The sequence below is a fragment of the Cyberlindnera jadinii genome (genome assembly GCF_001661405.1).
Source record: "Cyberlindnera jadinii NRRL Y-1542 unplaced genomic scaffold CYBJAscaffold_3, whole genome shotgun sequence".
NCBI lineage: Eukaryota > Fungi > Ascomycota > Saccharomycetes > Phaffomycetales > Wickerhamomycetaceae > Williopsis > Williopsis jadinii.
In genome coordinates, this window is record NW_017963654.1 from 1045914 (window position 1) to 1073886 (window position 27973).

At 48.2% G+C, this 27973-nt stretch overlaps 13 protein-coding genes and 1 non-coding gene across 14 annotated transcripts in view; 7 read left to right on the forward strand and 7 right to left on the reverse strand.

Annotated features, from left to right (window-relative positions):
• The window catches only part of CYBJADRAFT_161517 (uncharacterized protein), a gene marked incomplete at both ends in the record, with an annotated part of 1375 nt that extends 1309 nt beyond the window's left edge, over window positions 1-66 (forward strand). The window contains one exon of the mRNA XM_020213618.1: window positions 48-66. Within this exon, the coding sequence (XP_020072081.1) occupies window positions 48-66 (19 nt within the window). The remainder of the gene's footprint in view (window positions 1-47) is intronic.
• Window positions 67-156: 90 nt separating this feature from the next.
• On the reverse strand, window positions 157-230 carry CYBJADRAFT_t51. Its single transcript has one exon. It is a non-coding gene; the product is annotated as a tRNA-Asn (tRNA).
• Window positions 231-389: 159 nt separating this feature from the next.
• PKC1 (protein kinase C) lies at window positions 390-4074 on the reverse strand. The gene has a single exon (XM_020214633.1). The coding sequence runs from the start codon at window positions 3803-3805 to the stop codon at window positions 512-514; it is 3294 nt and encodes a 1097-aa protein (XP_020072082.1). The 5' UTR covers window positions 3806-4074; the 3' UTR covers window positions 390-511.
• Window positions 4075-4598: 524 nt separating this feature from the next.
• Window positions 4599-5682, forward strand: THO1 (Tho1p). Its single transcript, XM_020214634.1, has one exon. The coding sequence runs from the start codon at window positions 4962-4964 to the stop codon at window positions 5574-5576; it is 615 nt and encodes a 204-aa protein (XP_020072083.1). The 5' UTR covers window positions 4599-4961; the 3' UTR covers window positions 5577-5682.
• Window positions 5683-6888: 1206 nt separating this feature from the next.
• Window positions 6889-8574, forward strand: CYBJADRAFT_172051 (uncharacterized protein; the record flags this gene model as incomplete). Its single annotated transcript, XM_020216289.1, has 1 exon — window positions 6889-8574. The coding sequence occupies one exon, from the start codon at window positions 6889-6891 to the stop codon at window positions 8572-8574; it is 1686 nt and encodes a 561-aa protein (XP_020072084.1).
• Window positions 8575-8663: 89 nt separating this feature from the next.
• VHR2 (Vhr2p) lies at window positions 8664-10136 on the reverse strand (the record flags this gene model as incomplete). Its single annotated transcript, XM_020216290.1, has 1 exon — window positions 8664-10136. The coding sequence occupies one exon, from the start codon at window positions 10134-10136 to the stop codon at window positions 8664-8666; it is 1473 nt and encodes a 490-aa protein (XP_020072085.1).
• A 1761-nt stretch (window positions 10137-11897) lies between these two features.
• On the reverse strand, window positions 11898-12917 carry CYBJADRAFT_68143 (uncharacterized protein). The gene is made up of 2 exons (XM_020217856.1): window positions 12896-12917; window positions 11898-12796 (listed from the first exon to the last, which is right to left on the reverse strand). The coding sequence occupies exon 2, from the start codon at window positions 12574-12576 to the stop codon at window positions 12052-12054; it is 525 nt and encodes a 174-aa protein (XP_020072086.1). The 5' UTR covers window positions 12577-12796; window positions 12896-12917; the 3' UTR covers window positions 11898-12051.
• On the forward strand, window positions 12570-14222 carry ICL1 (isocitrate lyase 1; the record flags this gene model as incomplete). The annotated part of the gene is made up of 1 exon (XM_020212545.1): window positions 12570-14222. One exon carries the CDS (start codon window positions 12570-12572, stop codon window positions 14220-14222), a length of 1653 nt encoding a protein of 550 aa, XP_020072087.1.
• A 681-nt stretch (window positions 14223-14903) lies between these two features.
• CYBJADRAFT_172054 (uncharacterized protein) lies at window positions 14904-18270 on the forward strand (the record flags this gene model as incomplete). Its single annotated transcript, XM_020216291.1, has 5 exons — window positions 14904-16215; window positions 16657-16687; window positions 16766-16865; window positions 17579-17669; window positions 17966-18270. The coding sequence occupies 5 exons, from the start codon at window positions 14904-14906 to the stop codon at window positions 18268-18270; spliced, it is 1839 nt and encodes a 612-aa protein (XP_020072088.1).
• A 244-nt stretch (window positions 18271-18514) lies between these two features.
• On the forward strand, window positions 18515-19720 carry CYBJADRAFT_68344 (uncharacterized protein). Its single transcript, XM_020217857.1, has one exon. The coding sequence runs from the start codon at window positions 18599-18601 to the stop codon at window positions 19652-19654; it is 1056 nt and encodes a 351-aa protein (XP_020072089.1). The 5' UTR covers window positions 18515-18598; the 3' UTR covers window positions 19655-19720.
• On the reverse strand, window positions 19628-20906 carry PHO85 (cyclin-dependent serine/threonine-protein kinase PHO85; the record flags this gene model as incomplete). Its single annotated transcript, XM_020217089.1, has 2 exons — window positions 19628-20750; window positions 20887-20906. 2 exons carry the CDS (start codon window positions 20904-20906, stop codon window positions 19787-19789), a joined length of 984 nt encoding a protein of 327 aa, XP_020072090.1. The 3' UTR covers window positions 19628-19786.
• Window positions 20907-22142: 1236 nt separating this feature from the next.
• On the forward strand, window positions 22143-22397 carry BRL1 (Brl1p; the record flags this gene model as incomplete). Its single annotated transcript, XM_020212120.1, has 1 exon — window positions 22143-22397. A coding segment is annotated over one exon (255 nt), but the record flags the coding sequence as incomplete, so codon positions are not given.
• Window positions 22398-22696: 299 nt separating this feature from the next.
• Window positions 22697-25586, reverse strand: KIC1 (putative serine/threonine protein kinase KIC1). The gene has a single exon (XM_020214635.1). It carries the CDS (start codon window positions 25303-25305, stop codon window positions 22765-22767), a length of 2541 nt encoding a protein of 846 aa, XP_020072092.1. The 5' UTR covers window positions 25306-25586; the 3' UTR covers window positions 22697-22764.
• A 347-nt stretch (window positions 25587-25933) lies between these two features.
• Window positions 25934-27934, reverse strand: CYBJADRAFT_166812 (guanine nucleotide exchange factor SEC2). Its single transcript, XM_020214636.1, has one exon. It carries the CDS (start codon window positions 27688-27690, stop codon window positions 25984-25986), a length of 1707 nt encoding a protein of 568 aa, XP_020072093.1. The 5' UTR covers window positions 27691-27934; the 3' UTR covers window positions 25934-25983.
• Window positions 27935-27973: the final 39 nt, after the last annotated feature.

Sequence of the window (27973 nt, forward strand, 5' to 3'; positions counted from 1 at the left end):
ATGAGTATTGAAGAGGCCTAATCGTGCTCATCAATTACACATTGTAGATCTTTATGGTCTATTTGATCTATAATCAAACGGCGAGCAAGAGTGATAGTACCACTTCAAACACAAAGCCCCTAAGCCCAAAAAAAAAAGACCGCCTCCAAAAAAAAACGACCTCGGTCAGGATTGAACTGACGATCTCACGATTAACAGTCGTGCGCCTTAACCAACTTGGCCACGAAGTCATTTTCTGAAGCCGTTGGTGTTGAAACAGATTGCACTCAGTGAGCTAGGGAAAGCATACAGTAGGGTAATACGCAACTAATACATACACCAACTTTGTTCTTTCGTTACAATACAATATTCATACCCTACAACCGACAGCGATACACACTTAGTTCTGAAAGATGTATAGCGATTATAGACATCAAAGGACAATCTTATATTAGTATAAAAAACGAAGTAGAAGCGTACAAATAATTCCAGACCATGCATGAGCTTTTGACTCTTTGTTCTTCAATATTGATCATAGACCAGAAGCGTCATTAACGTAAGAGAAACCACGGAACTGAGCTTGGCTCGCGGTGTCCAACACAGAGTTCACCGGTGTCAATCTTGGAACCTCAGTTGTAAAGTCCTTGTCAAAGAAAGACACATCTTCTTCGGATTTTACCTCTGGAATATATGGAGGTGGAACTCTCAAGTTCAAAATATCATCAAAGTTAATATTCTTGAAGTATGGATGTTCTTTGATCTCTTTGGCATCTCTTGGTCCAGCTCCAAGACGACTTTGAGGGTTCTTGTCCAACAACGACTCGAGAAGACCAACAGCCTCACTGGCCATTTGAATTGGGAATAAAGGTTCATCAGTTAAAATGGCATTGAAAACTTCATCTTCGTCGTCACCTCTGAATGGCGATTTTCCCAGGAGCATTTGGTAAAGCAAGACACCGAACGCCCACCAATCAACACTTCTGGTGTAGTTTTGTTCCTTCAAGATCTCTGGTGCCATGAACTCTGGCGTACCACAGAAAGTGTTAGTTGTCTTTCCATACCACATATTCGGTTTACATAAACCGTAGTCTGCAATCTTGATATGACCATCAGTGCTCAACAAAATGTTATCCAATTTCAAATCACGGTATACGATACCATTTTCGTGCAAGTATTCCAATGCCAAAACGACTTCAGCTGCATAGAACTTTGCCCTTCTCATAGAAAAGTTACCTTGTTGAACGTGCCACATTAAATCACCACCTGACACGTACTCCATAACGAAGTAGATACGGTTAGCGGTTTGGAAACAACAGTGCAAGTTGATCAAGAATGGATGTTGTTCCCTATTGGCAATTAAGAAAACTTCCTTTTCAGCCTGCATGGATGAGATTTCACTATTCTCTATAATCATATCCTTCTTCAAAATCTTAACAGCACACAGCTTTTTAGTACGATGGGAACGACCAAGCATAACTTTACCAAAATTACCCCTACCCAACACAGCAATGAAGTGGAAATCGTCAAGTCCAACCTTTGGACGATGACGTTTCTCCGAATGACGATGTGTTTGTACTGGTTCCACCGTTTGAATTTGGGATCTTCTGCGAATATCTTCGTTTGTCTCATCAGCTTGGAAGGAAACGTCTGCATCTTGTGCTTGGTTCTGCACTTCTTTTGACTGTTCTTGTTCCTGTTGCTGCTTGGCCAGCAGTTGCTCCTGCTCTTCCTGTTGCTTGCGTAGTACCTCTTGATATTTCAGTTGTTGCTGTTGCTGCTCATAAGCAATTCGTCTTTGCTCGATTTCGTATTGACGATCATTGACATATAAATTACTACCAGGCTCTTCATTAGTCTTTTGTTCTTCTAAATCAGCAGTGTAGCTTTGGGTATACTTTTGAGCATACGGATCATGTGTTGTGTAGTTCGGTTCAGAGGATTGAGAATAACCACCTTCAGAGGATGAATTAGTTTGGGATCCAGTGGATTGTTGCTTTGACAATGGTGCCTGTCCGACATAAAGATCTTGAGGAGGTGGACGTCTTTGACGGTGATGTTGTGTTGGCAGTGGTTCTGGTTCCAAGGTCTTGTACTCTGGAATGGAAGCAGAAACACCACTGGACACCTTTGTACCATCTGATTTTGGTTTGGTACTTTCACTATGGTTTGAAGCAACCACAGTTGAAGCAGAGGACGACTGACGATCTTGATAGTTTTGGATCTTCTGCTTTCTTGAAGATTGTGTAGATTTAATTGTCATCAAAATCTCGTTAGCAGTCTCCATGGACATACCGCAAAAATCTGGAACAAGATGAGAACATTCAACGTGACACATAGTATCACACTCTTTACATTTGAGAACGTTCTTTCTACCCCAAGGTAATAGATAACCACAGTGACAGCACCAGTTGGTACCCTTGTTGGACACGTTGTAAAATCTGTGTGGAATACGATGGTTCAACTTCAGCTCATCTGGATCAATATCGGTACTAGACTTGGAGATACACTTGGTGATAACCTTCTCATAGCATCTCTTGTGACACAAGAACTTACAATCCTGACATTGGTAACCATTATAAGGAAGGAAGTCACCACAAAGAGCACAACGCATGATGTTATAGAACTGCTTCTGGATGAATTGATGTCCATGCTGTTCAAATACTTCCTCATCTTTCTTTCTAATAGCACCGTGACGGTGCAAACCTCCAAGTATTGTTCTCTTGTTCGCAGCGTTAGATTTCGTGAAGCCAAGGGTCAACAAAATCTGCCCAGAAGGCTCCAACACAAACCAATTACTCGATTTGATAGGCTCTTTCGATTCGATTTGGGCTGGCAAGGGCTTATTATTGGTTCCGTTGTACGAGGATGACCCATTATTGTTGACCACCATGGTGGTGCTATTATTCACAGTGAAATTGTCTGTTGTATTTTGGCCAGGCACTTGGCTTCCACTTTGGATTCGAGCAGCACTTACCCAGCCTGCACCACCAGTTTGTCCAACTTTCTTCTTACGAATCTCTTCCGCAACGTCGGAGATGAGAAACCATGCAATTGCCACAGGGACAAAAGATCCATTGATCTTATCAAACACCGTGATTTCAACCTCATTGGCCTTGTCAACATGAATGCTGAATTCCTCGTTCCATTTGTCGCTGCGGCTCCCTTTGGTCTTGGCTTTCTCCTCATCATCAACCTTGATAGAGATGAACGACTCGGTCTTTCTCGAAAACAGCGGAGACGCGATATGATCAACCTCCCTTATTGAGTTGATTCCAATCGTCAACGTACCGGTTAGTGGCTTTCTTCTGAAAGTGGCGTTGTCTATCGGGTCCTGCTGAGGTGACGTAATCTGATCCAAATTCACATGGATGTCTTCGTACTTCTTGAGCGCTTTCTTCAAGAGTTGAATCTTGTGGTTACTCTGGACCCTACCATCCTCAGCCACGGAACTGATCCTGCGATCACCGTCCATTTGGTAAATCTTGGACAACTTCTCGTTCGCCTCGGAGTACTTCTGTTCAACCTTCAACTTGGTGTCAAGCTGATTGATCATGAACTGGATCTTCTGGCCCAAAGAAGGACAGTCGTACTTGATCAAGTCCAACCTGGCATAGTTGGTCTCAGGTACCGCTCCGTTCCTGACGTCCAGTTGATCCAATAACCTCGACAAGTACTCGATGTTCTGCTGCGCCTCCTGGATATTGGAGTTGCACTTCTGGATCACTGCTGCGTTGTTTGTCTTCTTCTTCATGTTGGTGGCACCCGTTATGATGTTCCTCTCTCTGAGGATCTTGTTCTTGATCTCCTCGCTAACGTTATCCGCCATTGTTTATGATATCGTTCAGCGGCAATACAAATTTGAGGGACGTAAACACACACACACAAAAAGTGATAGAAAGACAGTAACAGACAGGCCAAAATACCTGTAAACCAATTGAACCTTTTGATACGATTTCCAAATCAGCTGACGATGGTTGACTGCCAAGTTCAACAGAGTTAAAAAAACAAGAAAATATATCAAGCCTTTTCCTCAAGCAGCCTCTGTTTCTTCTGAATCAGATGGAGAGGCGGTGTTCCCTTGTTTGCGAAATTTGTGTGTTTTTTTGTAGTCGTCTGTAGCTTTGAAATTCTGATCTGTTGATGTTTTTGTGTGTGTGTTTTTGCTTTGCACGGCGGGTGGATTTCTGCCCACTTTTGCATGGCCACTAACGTCTAAGGGGCGCAGACTGTGTGGGCGCGTGCGCGGTGGTGGTGTTTTTCTTTGTGCGTCACAAGTTCAGAACGGTGAAAAACACAAAACGGGAAATCAAAACAAAAACAGAGAAGATTGTGAGTACAAACCAGTAGACTTGGGAGCCAATCCAATTGCTTTAATCCATAAGACAAAGTGCCTACGTGGACACCTCAGGTACTACAAATCCAACACACACATAGTAGAAGTGCGCTTTTCGCCACCAGGAAACCAGGCCGCTTGCCCATTCTCCGATACGACGCAAGGGTTACCCTGTTGACGCTGTGTCTGGTTGATACCGTCGGGCGGGCTCGTAACCGGGGCTCGACCTCTTGCGAAACCCGGTAGGAGCAGCAAAAATTGTTTTCTCTTCTCGCTGTTTTGCGGTCTCGAGGGAGCTTTCGACGGGGGGGGGGAGGGGTGTTCGTGGAATCCCATGTGTTGGGCAAAAGAAAACACATAAAGGCGCGTGTTCTTTAACAACACCTCCGACGTTTGGAAGGGCAATTGAGATAGAGCGTGTTATTTGTTGATCATACGGACAAAGAGAAAGGCCGAGATCACGTCAACTCACACATACACGCACACGGAATATCGAGGAGGTCTATAGATCGGCGTTACTATTCTGTGCTTTCAGTCTTGTTCTACAGAAGGATTTCAGGAGATCGTGATACTGGCTTGTTATACGCACCATTGGATAAAAGACGGTTTCAAAACCACGCAAAACACACATACTGCAGCTAAGCACATCATGTCATACTCATCACAAACGGTCCCCCAGCTGAGAGAGCTGTTGAAGTCCCGTGGTCTCTCAACCACAGGTGTCAAAGCTGAGCTCGTTAGTAGATTGGAAACATTCGACAGCGAGCAACAGGCCGCTGGACCAACTGCTGAGCCAACTACTGAGCCAACCACCGCAGAGGAGCCTGCAACTGCCACCACAGCGGAGAACAACGGCGATGTCGAAGCCTTACCTGCCAATGAGACCGTGGCGGAGGGTACCACCACTGCTGGTGCAGAGCCATCAGGTTCGGTCGACGATGCCAACAACCAGGAAAGCGAAGAGACTAAGGAGGAAGAGAAGGAACCGGCAGTGAAGATCTTATCACCTGAAGAACGTAAGACTGCCGCATTGGAACTTTTGAACAAGAAACTGTTTAGAGCCAAAAAGTTTGGTTCTGAGGAGGATGTTCAAAATGTCAAGAGGGACATTGCCCGTATCGAAAAGTTCGGTGTGGAGGCTGGCACTTCGCTTGCTCAAGAGCTTGGCCTTGCTTCAAAACAAGGCCTTGACCCTGAAAACAACGAAAGAAGAGCCAAGTTCAACAGACACAGAAACAGACACAGAAACAGAGGTAGAAGGTGATCGCATGGCGGATCCAGCATGTGCATGGAAAACAGAGGGGATGGATGTTGATAATTCCTAGGATCTACAGTGTAATATATTATTATACATACGTCGTAAAAGGCCCACATTGACGGAGTAAAAGCAACAACACCTTTCAAAAGCTGTGCTTCGGCTTACAGCACATTTCTCTCTTGGCCTATGGGATGCATTGACAAAGTTCGCCAGTTCAAAGCCTCAAAGCACCCCCAGAGGGAAGCACACCGTCTAGGCGATGTACATGTTGCACGTCCAAATCCAGCGTTCTCAAAGGGTCTGTTGTATGATCCCGGTATTTACATCTACTTTACATCCTGTTAGAGCGGAAGGCACATGGCATGTTCAGGATGCATCTATCCAGTCTTCCCAGTCCTCCTCCTCCTCCCCCCCTAAGTGGAATGGAAATTGCGCAATCTCATAGACCAAGCTACGCTCTCAGCCATAACTTTATAGCACGGATTTGCTTGGACATTGACCACATCAATGGTAAGTGGGTGTTGGAAAGGAGTCGGGGGAAACCACGACACACACGCATGGACTATCGATGCAATTGTGCACAGTAGCATTACACATCGCACGGTAGAGAGACGGGACACTCGCCTCCCAACATGGCCTTTCAAAGGGCTCAGGCAAAGCACTCCAATGATCAATTAACCCACCAGCACCAGGCCCTCCGTAGAGTTTCTTGACGTACAGCACGGGTATCGGTTTGTGCGCCTTGTTATGCAAGCGCGTTGCCCTCAGATAAAACGGTGCTGGGGGGCCAAAATTAGTGCACGTAATCAGTTGCACCATTTTTCCCTCTTAAGCCAGGCCCTCTCGATTTGGAGAAAACCACCCGGCTCAGCGTATTTCTCTTCTTCACTCCTTGTCTCTGCGATAGAGGAGAGCACCATACAGCTGAAGGGTGTTGGGAGCCCAGTTCAATTGCCTTTTCCGTTCACTGGTAAATTCAGTGTTGTGAGCACTGCCTTCAATCATTTGCGCAAGGTACGGGAATTCGAATTCGATCGGGACCTTTCTCCGTCTGGACTGCCTTGTTTGCCTTGAGGATTAATTCTCTCTGTAATCGAAGCAATTACTCTTCCTTCAATCTGGCCAAAACCCTCCATAGGGAGTCTGTTTGGGTGGTGTGTATTGTCCTTGTTGAGCAGACATCAATTGAGCGGGAGATAGCAATAACAGGGCGTACTGATTTCTGACCACCCCCCTTCTCACTAACGAGATTGTGCGTGTATCTTTTTTGTCGCTATTTTCATCACAAATAAACAAGGCCGGCAAGGAGCCCTCACCAATGCCAACGCCGAGCACAGGGTCTCCACCCGCCAGTGCCATTGGCCTTGTTAAGACCGCGGACGTCGAGCAGCACCAGCCTCAGAAGCCCAAGATCCATAACATCTACGTCTACAACATCCCCCCTGGCGTCCGTTGGCGCGATGTCAAGGGAATCCTAACCCCATTTGTCCCAGAGAGCTCAGTGCTACACATCCAGATCTTCGACGACACGAGCACTGCGTGTGTCTCGCTCAACTCGGCGCAGTGCGCTGAGACGTTGTTGGAGCAACTGGACGGCTTCTTCTGGAACGGATACATCCTGACGACCAATCCGCCACTGTCACCACCTCCTCCTCCAATGCTTGAGCAGAGTGCGCTTTTCGTTCCGCAGTATTTCCACCCATCGCCAGAGCTGCTGAGCTACCGCCCGTCACCGCACATGGTCGCGCCGAGTTTGCAGCACGTTACCGGCCCCAGCGTTAGTGCGCTGCCGCCGTCTGCGCATCAACATCCTCCGGTGCAAGGGCACCCACCAGCGCCTACGCAAGCACAGTTGCAACAGCAACGGCAACAGCAGCGGCAACAGGAGCAACAGCAGCGGCAACAACAGCAACAACAGCGGCAACAATACCAATATCAGCAGAAGAATCAGCAGTACCAGCAGCAGAGGACGCCGCTATCACTATCGCCGAGCGAGGTCTACCCTATGGGACCAATCCCGCAGATGATGGGCCAAATGCCAGCGATGATACCTCCAATGGGACACCCGTCACTGGCAGTGCGGTCCCCAATGGTGGGCCAAGTAGGCTATCAGATGCCACCAGGCACTGCAACAGTTCCCCCTGTCCATGGGCTGAACATGCCTAATACCTCCCCCAGTACGGAATCGCCTATGGCACAAGGTGCTAACCCGCCGTATGGTTATTACTACATGAACTCGTACTACGAGCCGCCAGGACCAGTGCCGCTCTTCTCACCGCGTGCCATGTCTATGTATACGGGGACATATTCAGATACATCCACTGCTGGAAGCGTTAGTGGCCAATCCACGCCAAAAGCTTCATACGGGGGCATACAACATCCAGAGCAGAGACGAACACCGGTCTCTGCAAGGCATCTGATGAACCTTCATCAGTACCCGTACCATTCCATCACTGACATTGGAACAGACACCGTCCAGGACCCTAGAAGGCTATTCATTGGGAATATACCCTATGATACTGAATGGATGGCTTTGAAGGACTTTCTTCGCCAAGCAGGTAACATCGGGCGTGTCGAGATAGTCAAAGATGCCCATGGAAATTCACGAGGGTTTGCATTGGCAACCTATGAAACAGAAGAGGACGCAGATAGAGCCGTGAACGATTTAAATGGTGCAGTATTCGAAGGACGTCAGATAACGGTACGGTGTGATAAATATGCAAAGAAACCTCGTGCACAGCTTACAACGACGCCAATGGTGCAGCCAGACGATACCTCCAATGAGGAGGATAATAACGAGGAGCACCATTCAAATGACATCCAAAGCAACGAACCTGAGGATGCCATTCCTGAGAGAAAGGTCCCGGTTGTTATGGATACAACCACTGTGATCAAGAAGGAATCGAATATAGTGAAGACAGAGCAATCTGAGCCCACAGTACATGATGATAAACGATATGAGAATGAGGCCAGAAGACTCATTGAAAGCCTAAGTTTGAAATGAACAGCTTCGTGTTCCCACTGTCTATTAAATTGAACAAGAAGATGGTGATGCAGAAGCAACAACAGCAATACTGATATACTACTTGTAGACTAGAGCAATGGCGTGAACTTGATAGTCTGTGGCTCGTATAGCTCGAGGACGATCTTTCTTCTCTCTAAATCTTTGAACAGTTTGTCCAAAGCATCCTCTGAAATATCCTGTCCTTCGTATCTCAATCTCAGGCTCTTGAGATCCTGTATACCAAATGCAACTCTACCATTTTCCAGCAGCTCCAAGTAAGTAGGAGGCGCAGAGCTCAATGGTGCGTATTTGAAGTCCAACACACGATGGCCGTATTGCAGTTTGACCTCTTTGGAAACCTCCACGTCGGCCTCTTTCGGCTTGATGGGCATCAAAGGTGTGTATAACGACTCCGCAGTAATCTTGTTGACCTGTGTGGCAATCAATGGGTATTCGTTCAGCACGACTTCATGAAATATCTCTGAAAGAGTGTAAGTGATTGGATCGAATCCAAAATCCTTGACACAACACCCTATCAACTTTGCCAGGAGAGAAGTGGCCTGTACATCAGATAAGACCATAACATCAGATGAAAAGAATCCTAAAGCTTTCACAGTTTTCGCCAGATTAGCAGTGGATTGCAACTTTTCACTCAGGTAGTTGACGGATTCTGTAGGCAAGTCGTTGAAGTATCTCTCCAGTATAAAGCACGACGATGCGGTTATTATTGACATGCCTAAATGGAACAGGTTATCCTCGTGTAACGTTGTATCGTTGTTTGATAGAGAGAGACAAGATTTGGACTTGTGTATGTAGTTCAACAACGTCTGGCTGCTCATGGTGATATCTGTTGGAGGGTACGGTAACGGCAGTTTGATCGGAATTCTATGGGCATTTGCTGCGCCAGCTGCTGAACCAATATTGTTCGTTTGTACAGGTTGTTGGGTAATATTGGAGGCACCGGCAGCAGATGACGATGAAGTGCCTTCGGTTAGCATTCGTATCGAAGGCAGATGTGTCTGGGACGGAGAGTTCCCCAGGCTTGGTGATGCAGAAGATGCGGTGGATGTCGTTGTTGTATTTGGTAGATATCCCATCCCATAATCGATATGCGGTTTCAGGTGTGGAAGTGAGCTGTGTAGTTGCTGCTGTTGTTGTAGCTGCTGAGCAGGACGGCTGTGATGTTGGTGTTGGTGTTGGAACAGCGACTGTGACTGTGGATTCTGCAACGAGGACGACATGCTACTCGAGCTGTCGTCATGGTGTAAGAACTTGAGCGTGCCTGGAGGACGGGCCTTTGACGATCTTTTCCTATTACGCCGTACGCTTTGGATCGCAGCCCTAACTAGCCTATCGAACTCTGGAAGAGTGTGCTCGGGGAAGCCAAACTCGTCTCTCAGTAAGGCAGCTATCTGAGATATGGCCTCGTCCTGTTCCGATGCCTTCTTCGAGCTCAGGCTGAACCGGTCGATCAGCTCCAGTCTTCTGGTGCTGAACTGCTTCCACTTCTTCTCGTCATGGAAGTTGAGCTGGTTTCGTATCGATCTCGTTACTCCAGACATGTCGTGCTTGTAATCACTGCTGCTAATCCCACCAGGTGACGCCTAACGAGTGGAATCTTCCTTCTCCCTCACAATTGACGCCAGACAGCGAGGATTTGATAACTTCAGATCAAAGTAGCGATCACGAGAAAACACACAACTCGCAAGTGGGAGGAGGGAAAGGGCTCTCCGCCAACGTCTGCGCTTCAAAATGCTCTAGCTCGATTGTGACAGTAAGTGTTGATTCTAGCGGTATGCGGGTGAAAAAAGCGTGGGGTTGACTCAGCTTCGTAGACCAAAGGCCCTACCAGCGCGACAAAGATTTCCCCTTTGGGCGGTTTCGCGTTGTTTTCTCCGTAGTGGTAAAATTTTCACTGGGGGCTAAAAGTGCGTGGGGGTACATCCCCATTGTCTGCTTGAGCTGGAGCAACTACAGAAAGCGTCCAACAGAGAAGGAGGGCAGATCAATTGGCGGCGTTGGAACGTGAAGTGTTTTCTGGGGGTGGTGGATCGTCGTCCTGGAGTTTTATCTGCGTGGCTTCACTGTGGAAACTCGGTTGGTGAAGCACTGGCGTAAACGTGTGTGTGCGAAGTAAGGACAGCTATATATATCCGTTCTTCTAGACGCAGACTTCAGCCTACCGTTTACAAAGTACGGCCAGTGAGAGATTGCAGGCCACGGATTGTGTGATTCGCTTGCTTGGTTGTACGCGAGGACCACCGACGGTTGTAGAGAGTGCTTCTTATACTTCGATTCTGGTAGCATCAGTGTAGAGTGCGCGTCTCAGTAACAATTTCGTGCCGGGGTTTTACGGTTAGTCCTTTTCCAGTGAAACCAGTTGGGCGTGTGTGGATTTATAGGCGCTGTTCTCCGCCGGCTGGGAAGGAGCCCCGAGTCTGTCCGCACCGTCTACGGGCTGGTAGAGCACCATCGTGTAACTGCTTCCATGGCCAACATGAGCGTAGAGAACACATCCACGCGAGCAGGTGCTCCTGGTTGACCACAGGGGCGACTCTGATTTCCACGGACGCTATGGAATTGAGGGAACGGCCTACACCTGCGGGCTACCTCTCAATGTTATCCGATATCGGGTGATGCAGTGACGGGTAAAGCAGTTAGTGCAACCCTCTGCTTTGCATGATATGGAGATAAAGTTTCCCAACCACTCCTTTTCCCCAAGCTTCCGATAGCGACATGTCTGGGGAAACAGGCACACAGGGCGTAGATCAAAGTTCACAGAGCGAGGGAACAGGAGGTTGAAACTTTGGGCCGTAGTTTATGTACCATCTCACGGGAATCATGTGAGGTGTGGAGTCTAAAGCGTACCAAGACACTTCAGAATGGCATGTTTGATCACTGCTTTTGAGGACGTTGGTGACGGCGTCACCACAGCTCCAGCGCCATCTCTGGTGTTGAACTCGACCAGCTCAAGACTGCACCGCCATGGATGAGCGAGCCTCTTCAGCCTACGTATCGTCACGTCACGAAACAACCATCCCGTTGCCCCCTAGCTCACCACCAGGCCTCCAAGAGTGGCAAGGGGCTGGAGCTCCTCCCATCGCTGTTGAGTCATCTTCGGGCTAACGTCACCTCCACGAACTTTGTCGGGAAATCTGGGGTAAAGTGATTCGGTAGCGGCACTACCGGGGAACAAGATGACGAAAAAAAATTTGCTGCATGAAACCTAACGAAAATCTGGGGCAAGCGGTGGGTGGCATGTCCTTGAACAAGTGCACGTTACGTCCCACAGCTATACAGCCCTCCACTAGCTCACTCGCTCACTCTGCCACGTCCCCCAGACTCTCCTGTTTTTCCTGTATAACCAATCACATCCCCCTTCCCTGGCCCAAATGCCAATCGTCTCTCTTTATGCATGGCGAGAAGACTGGGGGGCACAGGGTGGTAGCACTACGATACGCTCCGAAATGAACTCCATCAACTTCCCTTCAAACGCCAATGTTCCGGACAATCCACACACCAACAGTCCACAGCACTCTCCGTAGCACGGACGTGCTCGGCGTAAACCACACCAGTGCCATTTTCAAACCCATCACAGTACGAACGTCCACCAGAGTTGGCGTGCTCCCTGTGCCCGGTGAACCGGCGCAATGGGCAAATGCCTCCTGTGAGTGTTTTTCTTTCTTTTTGTGCCCCGTAGTTCGTGGAGCTGCTTCCGGCAAAGTTTGTTTTTCGCATTACGTCAAACCACAAGCAACAGCGAGTGCGAGCCAAAATGGCAAGGACAAGTGCAAGCAAACTTTGAGCAGCGTTCGGCCTGCCGGGAACAATGATCGTGTGTAGTGGTTGTGTGTCATTGTAGGGTATCCACACAGGGCGAGAGTCCAGGATGAAATGTATATAAAGTTGGCAGCATTCCCACTTTCCACACCCTGGCCGTGGTTGTTGTTTTGTAGCTTCAGTACTCGAGTAAACACTTGCCAATACATTCAAGCATGCCATACACGCCAATCGACATTAAAGCTGAACAAGAAGCCTTCGACAGAGAGGTTGCCGCCGTGGAGCAATGGTGGAAGGAACCAAGATGGAGAAAGACCAAGCGTATCTACACCGCTAAGGACATTGTCCAGAAGAGAGGTACCCTCCAGATCCACTACCCATCCTCCGACCAGGCTAAGAAGTTGTACAAGCTGTTGGAGGAGCACGACCGTAACAAGACGGCCTCCTTCACCTTTGGAGCCTTGGACCCAATCCACGTTACGCAGATGGCCAAGTACTTGGACACCGTGTACATCTCTGGATGGCAATCATCCTCCACCGCCTCCACCTCCAACGAGCCATCTCCAGATTTGGCTGACTACCCATACGACACCGTGCCGAACAAGTGTGAGCACTTGTGGTTTGCTCAGCTGTTCCACGACAGAAAGCAACACGAGGAGCGTTTCCGTATGACCCCAGAGGAGAGAGCCAAGACCCCATACACCGACTTCCTCCGCCCAATCATTGCTGATGCCGACACTGGTCACGGTGGTATCACCGCCATCATCAAGCTTACAAAGCTTTTCATCGAGCGTGGTGCCGCTGGTATCCACATTGAGGATCAAGCTCCAGGTACCAAGAAGTGTGGTCACATGGCTGGTAAGGTTTTGGTGCCAATCCAGGAGCACATCAACAGATTGGTTGCCATCAGAACCGCTGCTGATATCTTTGGCTCCGACTTGCTCTGTGTTGCCAGAACTGACTCCGAGGCTGCTACATTGTTGACCTCCACTATCGACCACAGAGACCACTACTTCATTGTCGGTTCCACCAACAAGAACTTGCAACCATTGTCCGAGGTTATGTTCCAAGCCGAGCAAAGAGGTTTGCAAGGTGATGCCTTGGCTGCCGTTGAGGAGGACTGGACCAAGAAGGCTGGCCTCAAGCTCTTCCACGAGGCTGTCATTGATGAGATCAACTCTGGTTACTACCCAAACAAGCAGGCCTTGATTGCCGAGTTCACCTCCAAGGTTCACCCACTCTCCAACACCTCCAACAAGGAGGCCCGTGCTTTGGCTAAGAAGCTTACTGGCAAGGACATCTTCTTCGACTGGGAGGCACCAAGAGTCAGAGAAGGTTACTACCGTTACCAAGGTGGTACCCAATGTGCTGTTAACAGAGCCCGTGCTTACGCTCCATACGCTGATATCATCTGGATGGAGTCCAAGTTGCCAGACTACGCCCAGGCTAAGGAGTTTGCCGATGGTGTCAAGGCCCAATGGCCAGAACAATGGTTGTCTTACAACTTGTCCCCATCTTTCAACTGGAACAAGGCCATGTCTGTCGCTGACCAGGAGACCTACATCCAAAAGTTGGCTAAGCTCGGATACGTCTGGCAATTCATCACCTTGGCTGGTTTGCACACCACTGCTTTGGCTGTGGACAACTTTGCCCGTGACTACGCTAAGATTGGTATGAGAGCCTACGGCCAACAGATCCAAGCTCCGGAAATCGAGAACGGTGTTGAGGTTGTCAAGCACCAGAAGTGGTCTGGTGCCGAGTACATTGACAACTTGCTGAAGTTGGTCACTGGTGGTGTCACCTCCACTGCTGCCATGGGTAAGGGTGTCACTGAGGACCAATTCAAGGACGACAAGTCCAAGTTGTAATTAGAATAGCCCTTATAGGATCTTACTAATTTATATATTCATGAGTTTTGCTTTGGCTGGATTTGTAGTTGGAAACGGCTTGGATGAGATGACTACACTTGAGTGCCATCTCAGCTGGTGTTATACTCGACTTTTGGATCACAGTTTCGGGTTTATTGCTGGATTCATCGAATTGTCAAGATTCGAGTTCTCGACAGAGGCTTTAAAGGCACTCTTTGAACCATTGTGCTTCGTCTCTTTCAAGTTGTTGTGAAGTAACCCTCTTATCTCATATTTCCCACATCATATTGCTTTAAGAACCATCTTGCTTTAAGAACCATCTTGCTTTAAGAACCATCTTGCTGTCATTGTCTACAAGCTCAGCTAGCACAGCCTGAGCTGGTAACGAGTCCTCAGTCGATTTATGGGAGCCTTCCCACACCACAGCCATCGCCACGAAGAGCGTTGGCTCCAAAGGACGGTGGCGCTGAAGGACGGACGGACTTAGGCGGGGCGATTCCTGTTTACAGAACCTGCGCTTGAGGCCTGCGCTTCACCAGCGCAAGCTCGTACAGCAAATGACTCACAGACCGGCAGCGGTGATAGCTCTTTGGCGATATATATACGCCGGCATGGAAACATTCCCCGAGTCTCTTGTCCACGACTGAAAGAGTGATTTCATTGAGATCTGCTGGAACAATTATGTTGACTGAGGTGAAGAAAGCCGTCTGGAGGGAGAGCACGAAGGCCTTCAAGTCCACTGCAGCCACAGGCTTCTCACTGGAGCTGGAGGCTATCACCACGGCACATGAGCAGGCTGGCACGACGTCTTCAAATGGGATCAGAGAACATGCACTTGGCTCTGATCGTGATGATGAGACCATTGTCATTGATGAGAGCCATCTGGACTTCCCTGAAGGTGGCTCATTGGCTTATCTAACAGTGTTTGGTTCGTTCATGGGATTGATACCTGCCTTTGGAATGGTCAACTCAGTTGGTGCCATAGAGGCGTACGTCTCAAATCACCAGTTGAGAGATGTTTCAACGTCAACTGTTTCCTGGATCTTCTCCATATATACCTTCATTGCGTTCTCATCCTGTATCTTCTCGGGAACGTTCTTCGACAGATCTGGCGCGTTCAAGCCAATGCTCATAGGTTCAATCACGTTCTGCGGCGGAATGCTAGCAACCGCTAACTGTACCAGAGTGTACCAGTTCATCCTGGCATTTGGTGTACTTGTTGGCTTCGGTACAGGGATGCTTATGTCTCCTTTGGTTGGTGCGGTCTCACACTTCTTCTACAAGAAGCGTGCCACAGCCACAAGCATTGCTACAACCGGGGGATCCCTCGGAGGCATCATCATGCCATTGATGCTCAGAAAGATGTACGGCACAGTGGGATTCATATGGGCATTGAGAGCATTGACCTTGTTCTGTGCATGCTGCCTTGTTCTGGCTCTCATCTTCACAAAGGAGAGGCTCCATCGTGAAGACAATTCCAAGATCGACTCTTGGAAGGGCTTCTTTAAGGTGTACTTTGTCGATGCCTTCGACTATAAGTCCTTATCTGAGTTGAAGTTTATGTCGTGTGCAATTGGCGTTGCATTCGCAGAAGGCTCACTGGTTGTTGTTCTGATCTATCTCCCTTCGTATGCCATTATGCAAGGGAACTCTGAACAGACTTCGTTTCTGCTCATCATTGTGTCGAACACATGTGCTATCCTGGGAAGATACATTCCAGGTATCGCAGCAGATCGTTTGGGCAGATTCAACGTTGTGATTTTAACGGTGTCCATGTGTGCTCTTATATCGTTAGTGCTATGGCTACCGTTCGGAAAGAGCCTGAAAGTCCTTTACGCATTTTCCGGTTTGTATGGCTTCTTCTCTGGGTCGATTCTATCGCTGTCACCGGTGTGCTGTGGACAAATCTCTCGGACTGAAGAGTTTGGAAAGCGTTACTCAACAATGTACCTCATCTCCTCCTTCACCATGCTCACACTGATCCCCATCGCAGGTACGGTGATTGGCGAAGGCGCACAGAGAAACTACAACAACTTCATTGGGTTCTCCGTCGCCCTGTTAGGGCTAGCGATAATGAGTTACATCGTCTGCCGACACGCATGTGTCGGTTGGAGACTGTGCAAGTTCTAGTCTGTTTGATATTAATCCAACGTGTACAACTTTGCGGGAACATACTCCATAACTTAGCTCAACACTTTACACTGTAGATGTGCACAGTAACTGCATACAACTCTGCACAACATAACTTTGAATATCACAATTTTAAACCACAGAGTGAAACTTCACTCATGTTCATTTAAAAAGAGGGGGGTGACTTGTCAGATTGCCATTTGCGCCCACCCATATGGCACCATCCCGAAGGAAGAGTAGCACACAGGGTAGAGATCATCGCTCCTTTTTAAAACAAGTCAGAGAACAACTCCCAACCACCCAGGGGTGGATAAGGAGGACTTCAGAGCCAAGTCGTAAGAAAAAAGGCAAAACAGAAATAGATGACCAAACAGCTAGTGTTATGGACAAGCTAAATACTAGTCTCACTCTAGGGCACAAAGGCTGCAGCTCATCAACCAAGTTGGATTCAGTGGCTCTTTAGAAGAGTCAAAGAGGGACGTAAACTATAGAAATGATCCTACTGCGGAGGGCGTTAGTAAACCTGCTTCACGGACAGAGCTTCTTCACTCGAATGGAGCAAGCTTATAGGGCAAACACATACTGAAGTACGTCGACAAAGAAAAGAAAAAGGGATTAAAATGTTAGAAAAGAAAGTGGAATCCAGTGGCCTTTTATAGTTTTTGGGAGCCGCTGTCCCTCCACGGCGGGTCGTGCGCGCTCGCTAAAAAAAACTTTTCCGCCTGCATGAATTTTTGTTAGGGCTTTTCGTCTTAGGGCTGCACAGCGCCAGAGTCATGTGCACTGGAGCAGGGCTCCGTGCCCTGTCGCCGTTCTTTTTCCGCAAGTCACACTTCCCAAAAAATTTTCACCGAAAATGTCCGGGTGTGCAAAATTGCTACACGCCACACGAAAATTCTCCCCAGCACGCTGCAAAAAGGTGAAACACCCGCACATCCCCCATAGTTAAGGGAATATTGTTACGGCCCGCAGCCGCCAACCGTGCGTGGAGGAGGCACCGACTCTTTTTCATCAACTTCAACACAAACTCTTCACAGAGTGTACAACGCCATCTCTTTATACTATCAACACATAGACAAGAAGTAACAATGGCCGAATCCCACAGATGTATGTACTGCTTGAAGGTGATAGGAATGGATGTGATGAGAGAGGTTTTTCGCTAATGGACGGGAGTTTCATCCCCCTGGTGGTTGTTGATTTCATAGCGTTGAAGATGTGTATACCAGTTGGGCCAGAATGAGTTGAAGGGGGGACGTGAAACCAGTGCGACGTTCCCAGAGCAGGAGGATACTGCTGAGTGCAACAGTAAGAAGTCACGTAATTGGTGGCGCGTGTATCCATGAGCTGGAGCTCTCACTGGATTGAACTTCCAGTGGAAGGAGCAGGACTCATGAATACGGCGACGAGGGCAGAGACAGCGAAGCATGCACATTACAACTGCTATAACACACTAGAAAGCATTTTAACAATGACACTGGTGGACGCTACAACTGGCTTCGACGATCCAACCCACTCCATTCATGCTTAAACCTCTCTAAGCATCACGCTCCATGATTTTCACCTAGCGTTGATTCAAAGCTCCGACGACAAATACTAACAACCATCTGCTATAGTGTACGTGAAGGGTAAACACGTTTCTTACCAAAGATCCAAGTCTGTTACCAACCCAAACATCTCCTTGGTTAAGATTGAGGGTGTCTCCACTCCAGAGGAGGCCAAGTTCTACCTTGGTAAGCGTGTTGCTTACGTCTACAGAGCTTCTAAGGAGATTAGAGGTTCCAAGATTAGAGTCATCTGGGGTAAGATCACCAGAACTCACGGTTCTTCTGGTACCGTCAGAGCAAACTTCAAGTCCAACTTGCCAGCTAAGACCTTCGGTGCCTCTGTCAGAATCTTCTTGTACCCATCCAACATCTAAGTGTGCATGAAAATAATCGATTATGTTAAAATATAATGGTTTTTGTTTTAGTTTGGGAAAGAGAAAGAAATAATGTGTCAAATTACACTCCTCTGTAGCTGTGCCGTGTAGGTTGGCTTTGGTATGGCCATGTTCTAACCAATTCACAGTGTAAATGAGTTTTACTCGTACTGTTGAGCCATCATATTATAATAGTAGAACGGTCTCGGAACTACAATCGGAATTTTTCACTCCAGGCCTGTATCCACACAGTAACACAACAGAAAAAGGAGCAAATCACCCAAACACGGTGGATTATACCTTCTCTATCTCTCTTGAACCGCTGAGGATGGGATTCGTGAGGCCAGCAAAGTCCAAGAAAAGGCTCAGAACGCCAACCAGTAGGCCGTCTAAGCGGCAGAAGAAAGACGGAGCAGCTTCAACGTCATCATCAGAATGCCCATCAGCTACCTCATCACGTCCTACAACCCCAGCACAGGGTGTCACGGTCGAGGTGCCCACAGGCTCGATCCTTGAAAGGCTCCCTGTTGAGATTCTACAGGAAGTGTTCGTATTCTCTGGTGTTTCAAGCTTGCCACTGACTTGTAAGTCCATCAACAGGTCTTTAAGGCCATCACATTCTCTACGACTGGCCATGTTGAAAACCTTTGTGTATGATCTCAACTGCAAAGTACGAACCGATGCCTACAAGACGGCATTTGCACTTGATAGAGACTGTCTACAGTACAAGTTTGTGAATAGCAAAGTCCTCAAAGAGATCAACTTTGACATTGTATTGCCGATGCGCTCCATCGTTGCAGAGTCAAAGAATAGGCTCATGCTCCATTACGACAGTTTGAACAAGAGGCTCCTAGAGACGCTCTATTTGAACAATGCCGATGCTGACGAGATCAACAGAGAGTTGGCTCGAATGACGGAGGAGAGGTCTTCCATGGATGACATTCAGACCGAAGATTTACCCTCTGCTGAAGAATTTGAGGACTATCCAGAGAGGTTCTATACGCACTTCTCTCAAAACCACATTGAAATGGCTGAGACGCTGTACAACACAGGGATGAGGTTTAAGGTGAGTGGCAAGGTGATGTCGATGGCTATAAGCGAACACTGTGACGTGAAGACGTTATCAAGGATACTGAAATGTACAGAAACCGGCACCATAACCTCTGTGGAGCCTGTTATCAGTGCCTTTGCAAACGACGATCTTGCAACAGTTGAGTGGTTGTTGGAAATGAAAGCTGATGATGCTGATCTCATCAACAATGATGACTTGTGGATATGGATAGGTCAAAAGAAACGTACCAAGTTCCTCAAGTTTTTAACAGATAAAGGTGCAAATCCTAGTCATGGCATCATCGGTGCCATATCAAACAATTTGCACGGTTAGTTCTTGATCTAATACACCAAATGGGTGTATAACACTACACTCTTGGATTGACAACTATGAATCACTGTTAAAGATCCACTGATGATGTTGTTTTTCTCCTTGGCTCCATTATACATTATATAGAGAGGAATTTCAAAAGTACTGTTGCTGCTGTTGCTGAGGATGTTGTGGGTATGTCTGCTGCTGCTGCTGTTGATGTTGTAGATCAGGCTGTTGTTGTGGAACTCCTTGCAAGTTGTATTCCTGGAACCAGGGGTGTTGTAACGCCTGTGAAGCACTGATTCTGTTCTCTGGTTTCATCTGTAAGAGTCCGTTGAGCAGGTTCAAAGCTAATGGATCGATATTAGGGATTATACTGCGTAGGTCTTGAGGAATGTAAACGTCAAAGTTCGGTCTATAGTTTGGTAGACGTGATACCCCTGGCCATGTACGTTCGTTTGGAGTGCCCATGACTTTGAAGATCTTCATGAGCTGATCTTCGTTCGAGGAACCAGGGAATAACGGACGTCCTATGAACATCTCTGCCAGTATGCAACCGGCAGACCACATATCAATGGAGGTGGAGTAGTTTCTGGAGCCCATCAGGACATCCGGCGCACGGTACCATAGCGTCACAACCTCAGATGAGAACGTGTTCACCGGGATCCCAAAAGCCCTGGCCAACCCGAAATCACCAATCTTCAGCTCTCCCTTAGAATTCGTCAACAGATTCTGAGGTTTGAGATCACGATGTAGCACCCTGTTCTGGTGGCAGAAGTCTATGCCCTTGAGCAACTGGTACATAAAGCTCTTCACCACCGCGGGCTCTAGCGCACCGTTATTGCCGTGGATATCCATGTACTTCTTCAGATCCCTATCGAGGTACTCAAACACAAGCGTCAGCTTGTTCTCAGTATGGATGACATCGTACAGGTTGATGATGTTTGGGTGCTTCAGGTCCTTCATCAGCGAGATCTCCCTGATTGCTGTTGACGGCGTCCCTTCCTCGGAGTCCAGGTTAATCTCCTTCAGCGCAACAAGCGTACCTGTCGCACGGTTACGTCCCTTGTACACCGTGGCGTACGTACCCTCTCCGAGCTTCTCCAGCTGCTGGAACCTATGTTTCAACGACGTGTCAGTGGGAAATCGCCATGCAGTGTTATCATCTGATAGCACATGGCTCACGGTGTGAGATACACACAGCCAATGCCCTACTACAGATGTAAAAAGAATACAAATCTTGTCTAACTCACTGTGATGACTGTGCTGACATTGCTCTGCTGGGTCTTCTCCTCTTGAATCAACACGAACGTGCTCTGTTTGAAGCAATTGACACCGGCACAGGATGTTGTTGTTGTTGGAAAGCTGGCACTGAGGAAGAATTCAAGGCGAGCTCGTGGGGCCCAGCCTCTTTTTCCCCGGGGAGGGAAACGGCCCAAAGAGGAAGTTTTCCTGATGCGGGAGGCGCGCTGCTTATGTAATGTGATGGTGTTCGGGTGTGTAATATTCTGCTTATGTAAGCGTACTTTTTTGTATCGATGTATGTGGTGTCCGGGTGTGGGATCAACCACCATTGTAAACAAACCCACTGTTCAATGCCAGTGTTTACAACAGAGCCCAAGTGGTTCGACAAGGCTGGATCGTGGGTGCTTTCCAGTGACAAAGTATGGCATTTGGTGGCAAGGAGCTCTCGCTGGGATCGGATCAGCAGCGACTGCGAAGTACATTTGAGCAGAACATCACAGAGCTGTCTCTAAAGGATGAGGTTGAAGAAGTAGCTGGTGATGATGGTGATGTTGAGATGGAGGACGTGGCATTCATGTCCACGCCCACGAGCTCGAGGTTCAAGAGCAGCCTGTACCATCCCAGGGTCTCGTCGCCGTTGCGGAATGAGTCTGATCGAGGTGCTGGGGACGACGATGGTGATGTTGATCTCGACCTCGATGTGAACGTGGAAGACGCTGATACAAGCGTAAACAGCTTAACCAGGTCGGTGTCTCTAATGTTCTCACCAACAGCCCTTGGTGCCCAAGTGGCGACGCAAGGGTCCCCGGTGCTGAGAAGAGTGAACTTGGCTGAACAACTGCAACAGTGTGAATCTGATGATTCGGTACTGGACTCTACGACTAGTGACATAAGTGATGCTTCGAGCATGGGAAGCCCCGCGTCAGTGTCCTCAAACCTGAGACATAGAGCTCACAAACCGAAGACTGCGTCAAAGCTATCGCAGTACGTTACGAACTCCTCAGATGAACAAACCACAACATTTGACGAATCAGCGGATTCTCTTGAAGACTCCAGCGCCGGAGACATGATGATCTCTTCGCCGACAAAGTATCAGACGCCAATGGTTCAGACTCCATGGGGACAACAGCCGATACAATTCCAAATGCACCATCACCATTACTATCCATCGCCTTCAAGAGATGACTCTTCAATCTCTAATGAAGGTCAAGAGGTTGTGTTGCCAGCTCCGTGGTCCAAGTTTGCCTCCCCTAAGGCTCCAGCCCCATATATCATCTCTTCCTATTTGCAACTCATGTTCAACGCTTTAACATCAGCAGTTGTCATATACGTGCTGCTGATGGCCATAACAACGATAAAGAACGATATCAACAACAAGATGGAAGAATACGCCACAGAGATTGCCTTAGAGGTTCAGAGATGCACAAGATCCTATCTGGAGAACAAATGTTCACCGGAAACTAGAGTAAGTGCACTGGAGCAGCTGTGTACAGAATGGGAAAGATGTATGAATCGTGATCCGAGAGCGTTGGCCAATAAGGCTGCAGTTAGCGCAGAGACCTTGGGAATCATTGTCAATTCGTTGATCGAACCTATTGGTGTCAAGGCCATCATCGTGGTTGGTTTGTTGCTCTCAGGTTGGGTCTTCACCAGTAATTTTGTATTTGGATTCCTCAGGGCAAAGTCTTACTATGGTTGGCAGAATGGGAATCAACAGCAATTGGCAATGCCACAACAGATGCAAACACCTTCTAATGGGAACTTACAAGGTTATACGTATCAGTCATTGACTCCGAGTTCAAATCAACTACAACTGCAATAAAATGACCATATGATTCTTATTTTCTCTTTCGTACAAATAACCGCAAGTCTAAGCCGTTCTATCATCATTCGTTCAAAGCAATTAGCCTCTCTTCTAAATCACCCAAAACAGTGTTTAATCCATTGAGCATCTTGATCATCTCATTCTGTAGCTTATCGTTGGAACCGTCCACGTCCATAAACACTCCAAGATCCATGCCAATTGGATTTCTGGGATCAGTAACCACTGTACTGACAGATCCACCATCAACAGAGCTCTGCGAACTGCTGACCGTGGAGTTTGTTCGTTGGCCCAGTAGTGGCATCGTAGGTGGTCCTTGAGGTTGTAGCAATTGAGTTGGAAGAGGTGGTTGTTGCTGAGTGATGGTTGGTCGTCTCTTTGAGATATTTCCACCAGCAGAGCCATAAAGATCTCCTGAAGTTGTCAATGTTGGCTTTTCAGTTAGCGGCGTCATAGCCATCGGAACGTTTGAAGTGTTTGATACATTCACTCCAAACTGGTTCAGATTTTCATCTCCTCCTTCTTCAGCATTCGAATTCGAGTGTAGCAACCTTGGGAATGAGCCTCCAGTCGGTGTTGGCATCTGTAAGCGTAAGTTTTGATGGTTACGTTTGAGGCCCACCGTTGGTGGTTTCGCTCCATTCTGTGCAACAGGGGGGGCTGCTGAAGCTGCTGTGGAAGACGTTGTTGATGAGGTTTGTATGCTGTTCAGAGGTTGCAATAACGGTGATGGATTATTTGGAGAAGCAATCGCCTTCATCGAAAGGTTAGGTTTCGATGGTGAACCGTTAACCAAACTGCCCTTCGACGGAGATGGGAATACCAGCACATCTCTTGCGACTTCCCTCTTTGGTGAAGGTGTCATTCTCATCATAGGAGGAGGAGCTGAATGGCCAGGTCCAGCTGAAGGCCCAGAGCTACTTGGTGTGTGTCTTTGAGCTGCACTTTGATTAGGGCTCTGGGGAATCTGGGGAAGTGTACTCAGAGAATTCACCAAGGTTGGTCTTCTCTGCAATCCTGGGTCCAAAGATCTCTTTGTCTCGATAACAGGTGCCGACTGTGTGTGAACAAGCGTGTTGGCCCTGGATCTTGTCTTTGCTCCTTCTTCTTTCTGCTGAGTAGATGGCATACATTCGATATCCTCCATTGTGGGTATCTCAATCTCGACAATTGGCGTTGTCACCCTGGAGTTCGACGCAGTGGCAGTGTTAGTAGAGTTGGAATGCACTGCTATCGATGATGCAATCCTTGGAAGTGAAATGTCCGTGGCAGTTGTCACTTGATGGCCTGTAGCATCTTCATCACCGTCATCTTCCTCATTAGGGTCCTCAAACAGATGAAGCAAGGATTTGGGAGCCTTATTCAGAGTCCCGTTTGCCTTGAAGGTTGACCCGATGTTCGTGTTGTACGTTACTGTATTCTTACTGTAGGTGATGTTACTTCCTCCACCTGTCGCTGTTCGATTGTTCAGCGTTACGTGTGCACTGTTGTTCATGGCCCCTGGGTATCCCGTGGAGAAAACGTCGTCACCATCGTCAAAGTCTTTGCCTCCATCCAGGTTGAAGTAGTCCTCCTGCTGTGCATTACCACCATCAACGTTGTTGTTGTTGTTGATGCTGCTGACGTTGATGTCATTCTCTATGATGTATTCGTTGCTGTTGAGAGAATCAAAGTCCCATTTCACCTCAATCTCGCTCTCTCCCTGCTCATCCTCCGCATTCATCAGTACGCTCTCCCTCGATGTCTTCTTCTCTCTCCAGATCAAATACCTGGAGATCAGCTCCTTGAGCATTGAAGTTGACGAGTTCTTGTGGAACTTGACGAACTTGGTCTTCAGGAGCTCCTCTGCGCTCAGCCTCTCCTCAGGATTCTCATCCAGGCACAGGGCAATGATCTCCTTCAGTAATTGCGAGTGTTGCTTTCCCTCCAGTCTCGGAGGCTTGGACTTGGTGATGAGCTGCATCGCCCTGATGGCCTCTTTGTCACAGTACGGTGGGTTCCCTGTGGCTATTTCGTAGATCGTTATACCAAGAGACCATATATCTGCCTTCACGTCGTACGAAGTGCCTTCCATGATCACCTCGGGAGCCATCCAGTAGGGAGTGCCCGCCATGGTGTTCCTCCTGAGACTCGTGGACGACAGCTGTGCGGCGACTCCAAAATCACACAGCTGTACTCGTCCATCGTTCGATATCAGCACGTTCGCAGCCTTGATGTCCCTGTGGATCACATTCTGCCTGTGGATGTACTGCAGAGCCACTAGCAGCTCCCTCACAATCACTCCAATGTACCTCTCATCTATGCGTCCAGGCTTCAGCAGCGTACGTAGCGAGCCACCGGCACAGTAGTCCATGATGATCCACAGCTTGGTTCCGTTCAGATAGCTCCCGTAGTACCGTGTCACGTTCGGCACCTGCTTCAGGTGGGACAGGAACTGGATCTCCTGCTGCACATCCTTCACCTCATCCTCGGACGTGTCCAAGTTCAGCACCTTGATGGCGAAGATCTGCCCTGTGGCCCTGTGTATGCCTTTGTATACAATGCCAAACTTACCACGGCCTACAACCTCTGTTCTCTTGTAGATCTGCGTCACGGGCGTCGTCATCTTGAGCCCAGCTCTTTCCTTCCGTGCTCTGCTTCGCTGGAGCCTTCGCTAGAGCCTTCTCTACGCGCTTGTAGCTTTCTCTGTGTGAGCCTGACGATGATGGTCTCACTTAATACTGCTGAGATCAAGCTTGCCAACGGTGTAGGACGAGACACAATTCACCTCAACAAGGGAGTGTAATCAGTGTGCGAAGTAACAGTTCTGTGATGGAAAGCACACAGTAACACACACACGGCAGCACTGCTTTGGGATGGAAATGGGGTGTTGAACGTAGCACTGGCTTCCCTTACAAGCACACACAACCTGGTCTCTCTGTATTGAAGCTCCAGGCTGGTAAAGCCGCCTAGAGAGGAGGGCACGGTGCGTGCCCGCACCGGGCGGGTATGCCGCGAATATTTCCGCTTTGGGCGGGGTTTCTCCGAGAGGTAGGGTAACGGCATTGCTGCTGTGGGCTTGGGGAAGCTTGGTTTTTTGGGGTGGTAACTATGGCAACAGCACATAGTGTTTGGTGGAAACAAAGAGCAAGCTACGATGGTTTACAGCATGGGCGTGCTTCAAAGGTATAGGATTAGCTGTATACAGTGGAGGGTTGAGTTCTCGTCTGTGTGGATGTGTGGATGTGTGTGTGGGCCCCACACACTCTTTTGATTAGGTGGAAACGGTGGAGGAGGAAGACGCTTAGGCATCGACAAACACATCACTGGCAGAGTCGTTAGCGTGGCCGTTGTTATTGGGCTCGCCGTTGTTATTGGGCTCGCCTTGGTCAGGAGCATCCTCCTCGGTGAGTTCGTTGGAGTCGTCCTGCGGTTGAGCATCCTCCACGCCGAGGGACTCGATTCTTTGAGAGGTTTCAGCTTCAGTCTCGTCCCCAGAGTAGTTGTTCAAGATATCGTTATACGGTTCCTCACCGTCCTCTGTAGATTCTTTCAACACCGTCTCCTCTGTGCTATCGCTGTGGATAAAGCTCACAGGGTTCTGCGGTGCTGGAGCAGTCTCTGTCTCCTTCAACGGCGACGATTTGTAGTTCGAAGGGGATGAGGGTTCATAACTTGGCTTCTCAACCAGCGACTCCGTTGAGGAGTTGAAATACATGGAGTTTCTCCATGCAGACTCAACGGTATTTGACATGGTTGTGTAGACGTTATCGCCCGTGCTTGGAGTGATTCTCGTTGTCACGAGGTTATCATCCAAGTCCCAAATCCCAATCTTTGACCAGAATAGCTTTGACCTCAAACGTGACAACTCGATCCACGATTTCTTCATGATGGCATCATCGCTGAGATCCCAGACGTCGGTCTTTAGAGATCTCAAGAATGCAAATAAGTCGCATGCACATCTCACTCTAAACAAACAGAAGGAGCACAATGGGTATTGGTTTGAAGCCATTGGGGACGTACTGCCCAGCGATGACAAGGCAGAGTCGGATCTACCGTGCACTTTGAGCACGTAGAGTCTAGAGTGTTCCAAGATGTCGTCCCTCTTTTCTCCACATACAGCACATGGCTCGCTTATAGCCACAGGAGGACTGTGAGGTGGGTATGCGTATAGGCTTGACTTGACGTCTGTGTCGTTGATCTTGTGCTGCTGGAAGTTAACTCTATAAGTTTCGTTAATCCCAGACACAGGTTCGATGGAGACGCGACCATCGATGAGATATGACATCAACGAGCGCCTGTTCAACCAGCTAATGCCAGGGGCGTTGTCCAACCTCAACGCCGGCTCAACGTCATCTGTCAATAGTCGCTTGAAGAACTTCGTTTCGGTGTTCTTTATGGATTCACTGTTCTTTATAGAACGGGTGAAAATCTTAAAATCGTTAAACGGTTTGAGGTCGAATCTAACAGCATTCACCGTTGGTGAATACAACACCTGTTTGGGCTGTTGCTGTTGCTGTGGTGGCTGCTGCTGGTGCTCTTGTTCGCCCTGTTGATTTGTCAGACTTGAAGATGAGTTATCTGTCGTCGACACGGCAGAATCTCTCTCTAACAACACATCTTTCAACTGTGTGAGTTGATTCTGCAAGGTCTCCATCATGAGGTCCTTCTCTTTGAGCTGTGAGATCAAGTTGTTATTGCGCATCTGGTAATCATGCGCCTCTCTCTTCGCGTTACTAACCATCTTATTGGCCTCGTCGAACAAGGAGCTTGATAGCTCCTCAACCTCCTTGGACAAGTTTGAGACCTCATCCTCCGCCTGGTTTCTGGCAACCAGAACCTCTTGCAACTTCTTATTTAGCGACTCGCTCTTCTCCTTGAACTGAGAGTTCTCCTTCTCCAACTGGCCGATCTGGCCTTCTAGCTGGTTCTGCTTCTCAATCGACTCTAGAAGCTTCGTTGAAAGTGACGTGACCTGCAACGACACCCTCTTTGATTCCTCCTCATTCATCGCTCGGGTGATTATTGCCGTTCTGTCTGCACAAGGATGGTTCCAATGAAGCAAAGGAAAGAGGAAACAATGTGTCCGATAAAGTAAGTTCTTGTGCTGTGTTGTTGTTTTTTTGGGGGGCGCTCTCTGGCGCTCTGTCGCTTTTGTTCTGTCCCAGGACGAAATTTGCGCTGTACGAAAATCGTGCTAGGCGCGCGGTCGAAAAAGACTGAAAAAGCGAAAAAAGACACTTTGTCCCAGTTACACTGCTCTGAAAGACAAATGCACCACCGCTTTGTGTGTA

What these genes read in the sequence shown, in the direction of transcription:
- PKC1 (XM_020214633.1), bottom strand. Translation starts at nt 3,805, where the DNA reads ATGGCGGATAACGTTAGCGAGGAGATCAAGAACAAGATCCTCAGAGAG.
- THO1 (XM_020214634.1), top strand. Translation starts at nt 4,962, where the DNA reads ATGTCATACTCATCACAAACGGTCCCCCAGCTGAGAGAGCTGTTGAAG.
- CYBJADRAFT_68143 (XM_020217856.1), bottom strand. Translation starts at nt 12,576, where the DNA reads ATGGCATGCTTGAATGTATTGGCAAGTGTTTACTCGAGTACTGAAGCT.
- CYBJADRAFT_68344 (XM_020217857.1), top strand. Translation starts at nt 18,599, where the DNA reads ATGGGATTCGTGAGGCCAGCAAAGTCCAAGAAAAGGCTCAGAACGCCA.
- KIC1 (XM_020214635.1), bottom strand. Translation starts at nt 25,305, where the DNA reads ATGACGACGCCCGTGACGCAGATCTACAAGAGAACAGAGGTTGTAGGC.
- CYBJADRAFT_166812 (XM_020214636.1), bottom strand. Translation starts at nt 27,690, where the DNA reads ATGAATGAGGAGGAATCAAAGAGGGTGTCGTTGCAGGTCACGTCACTT.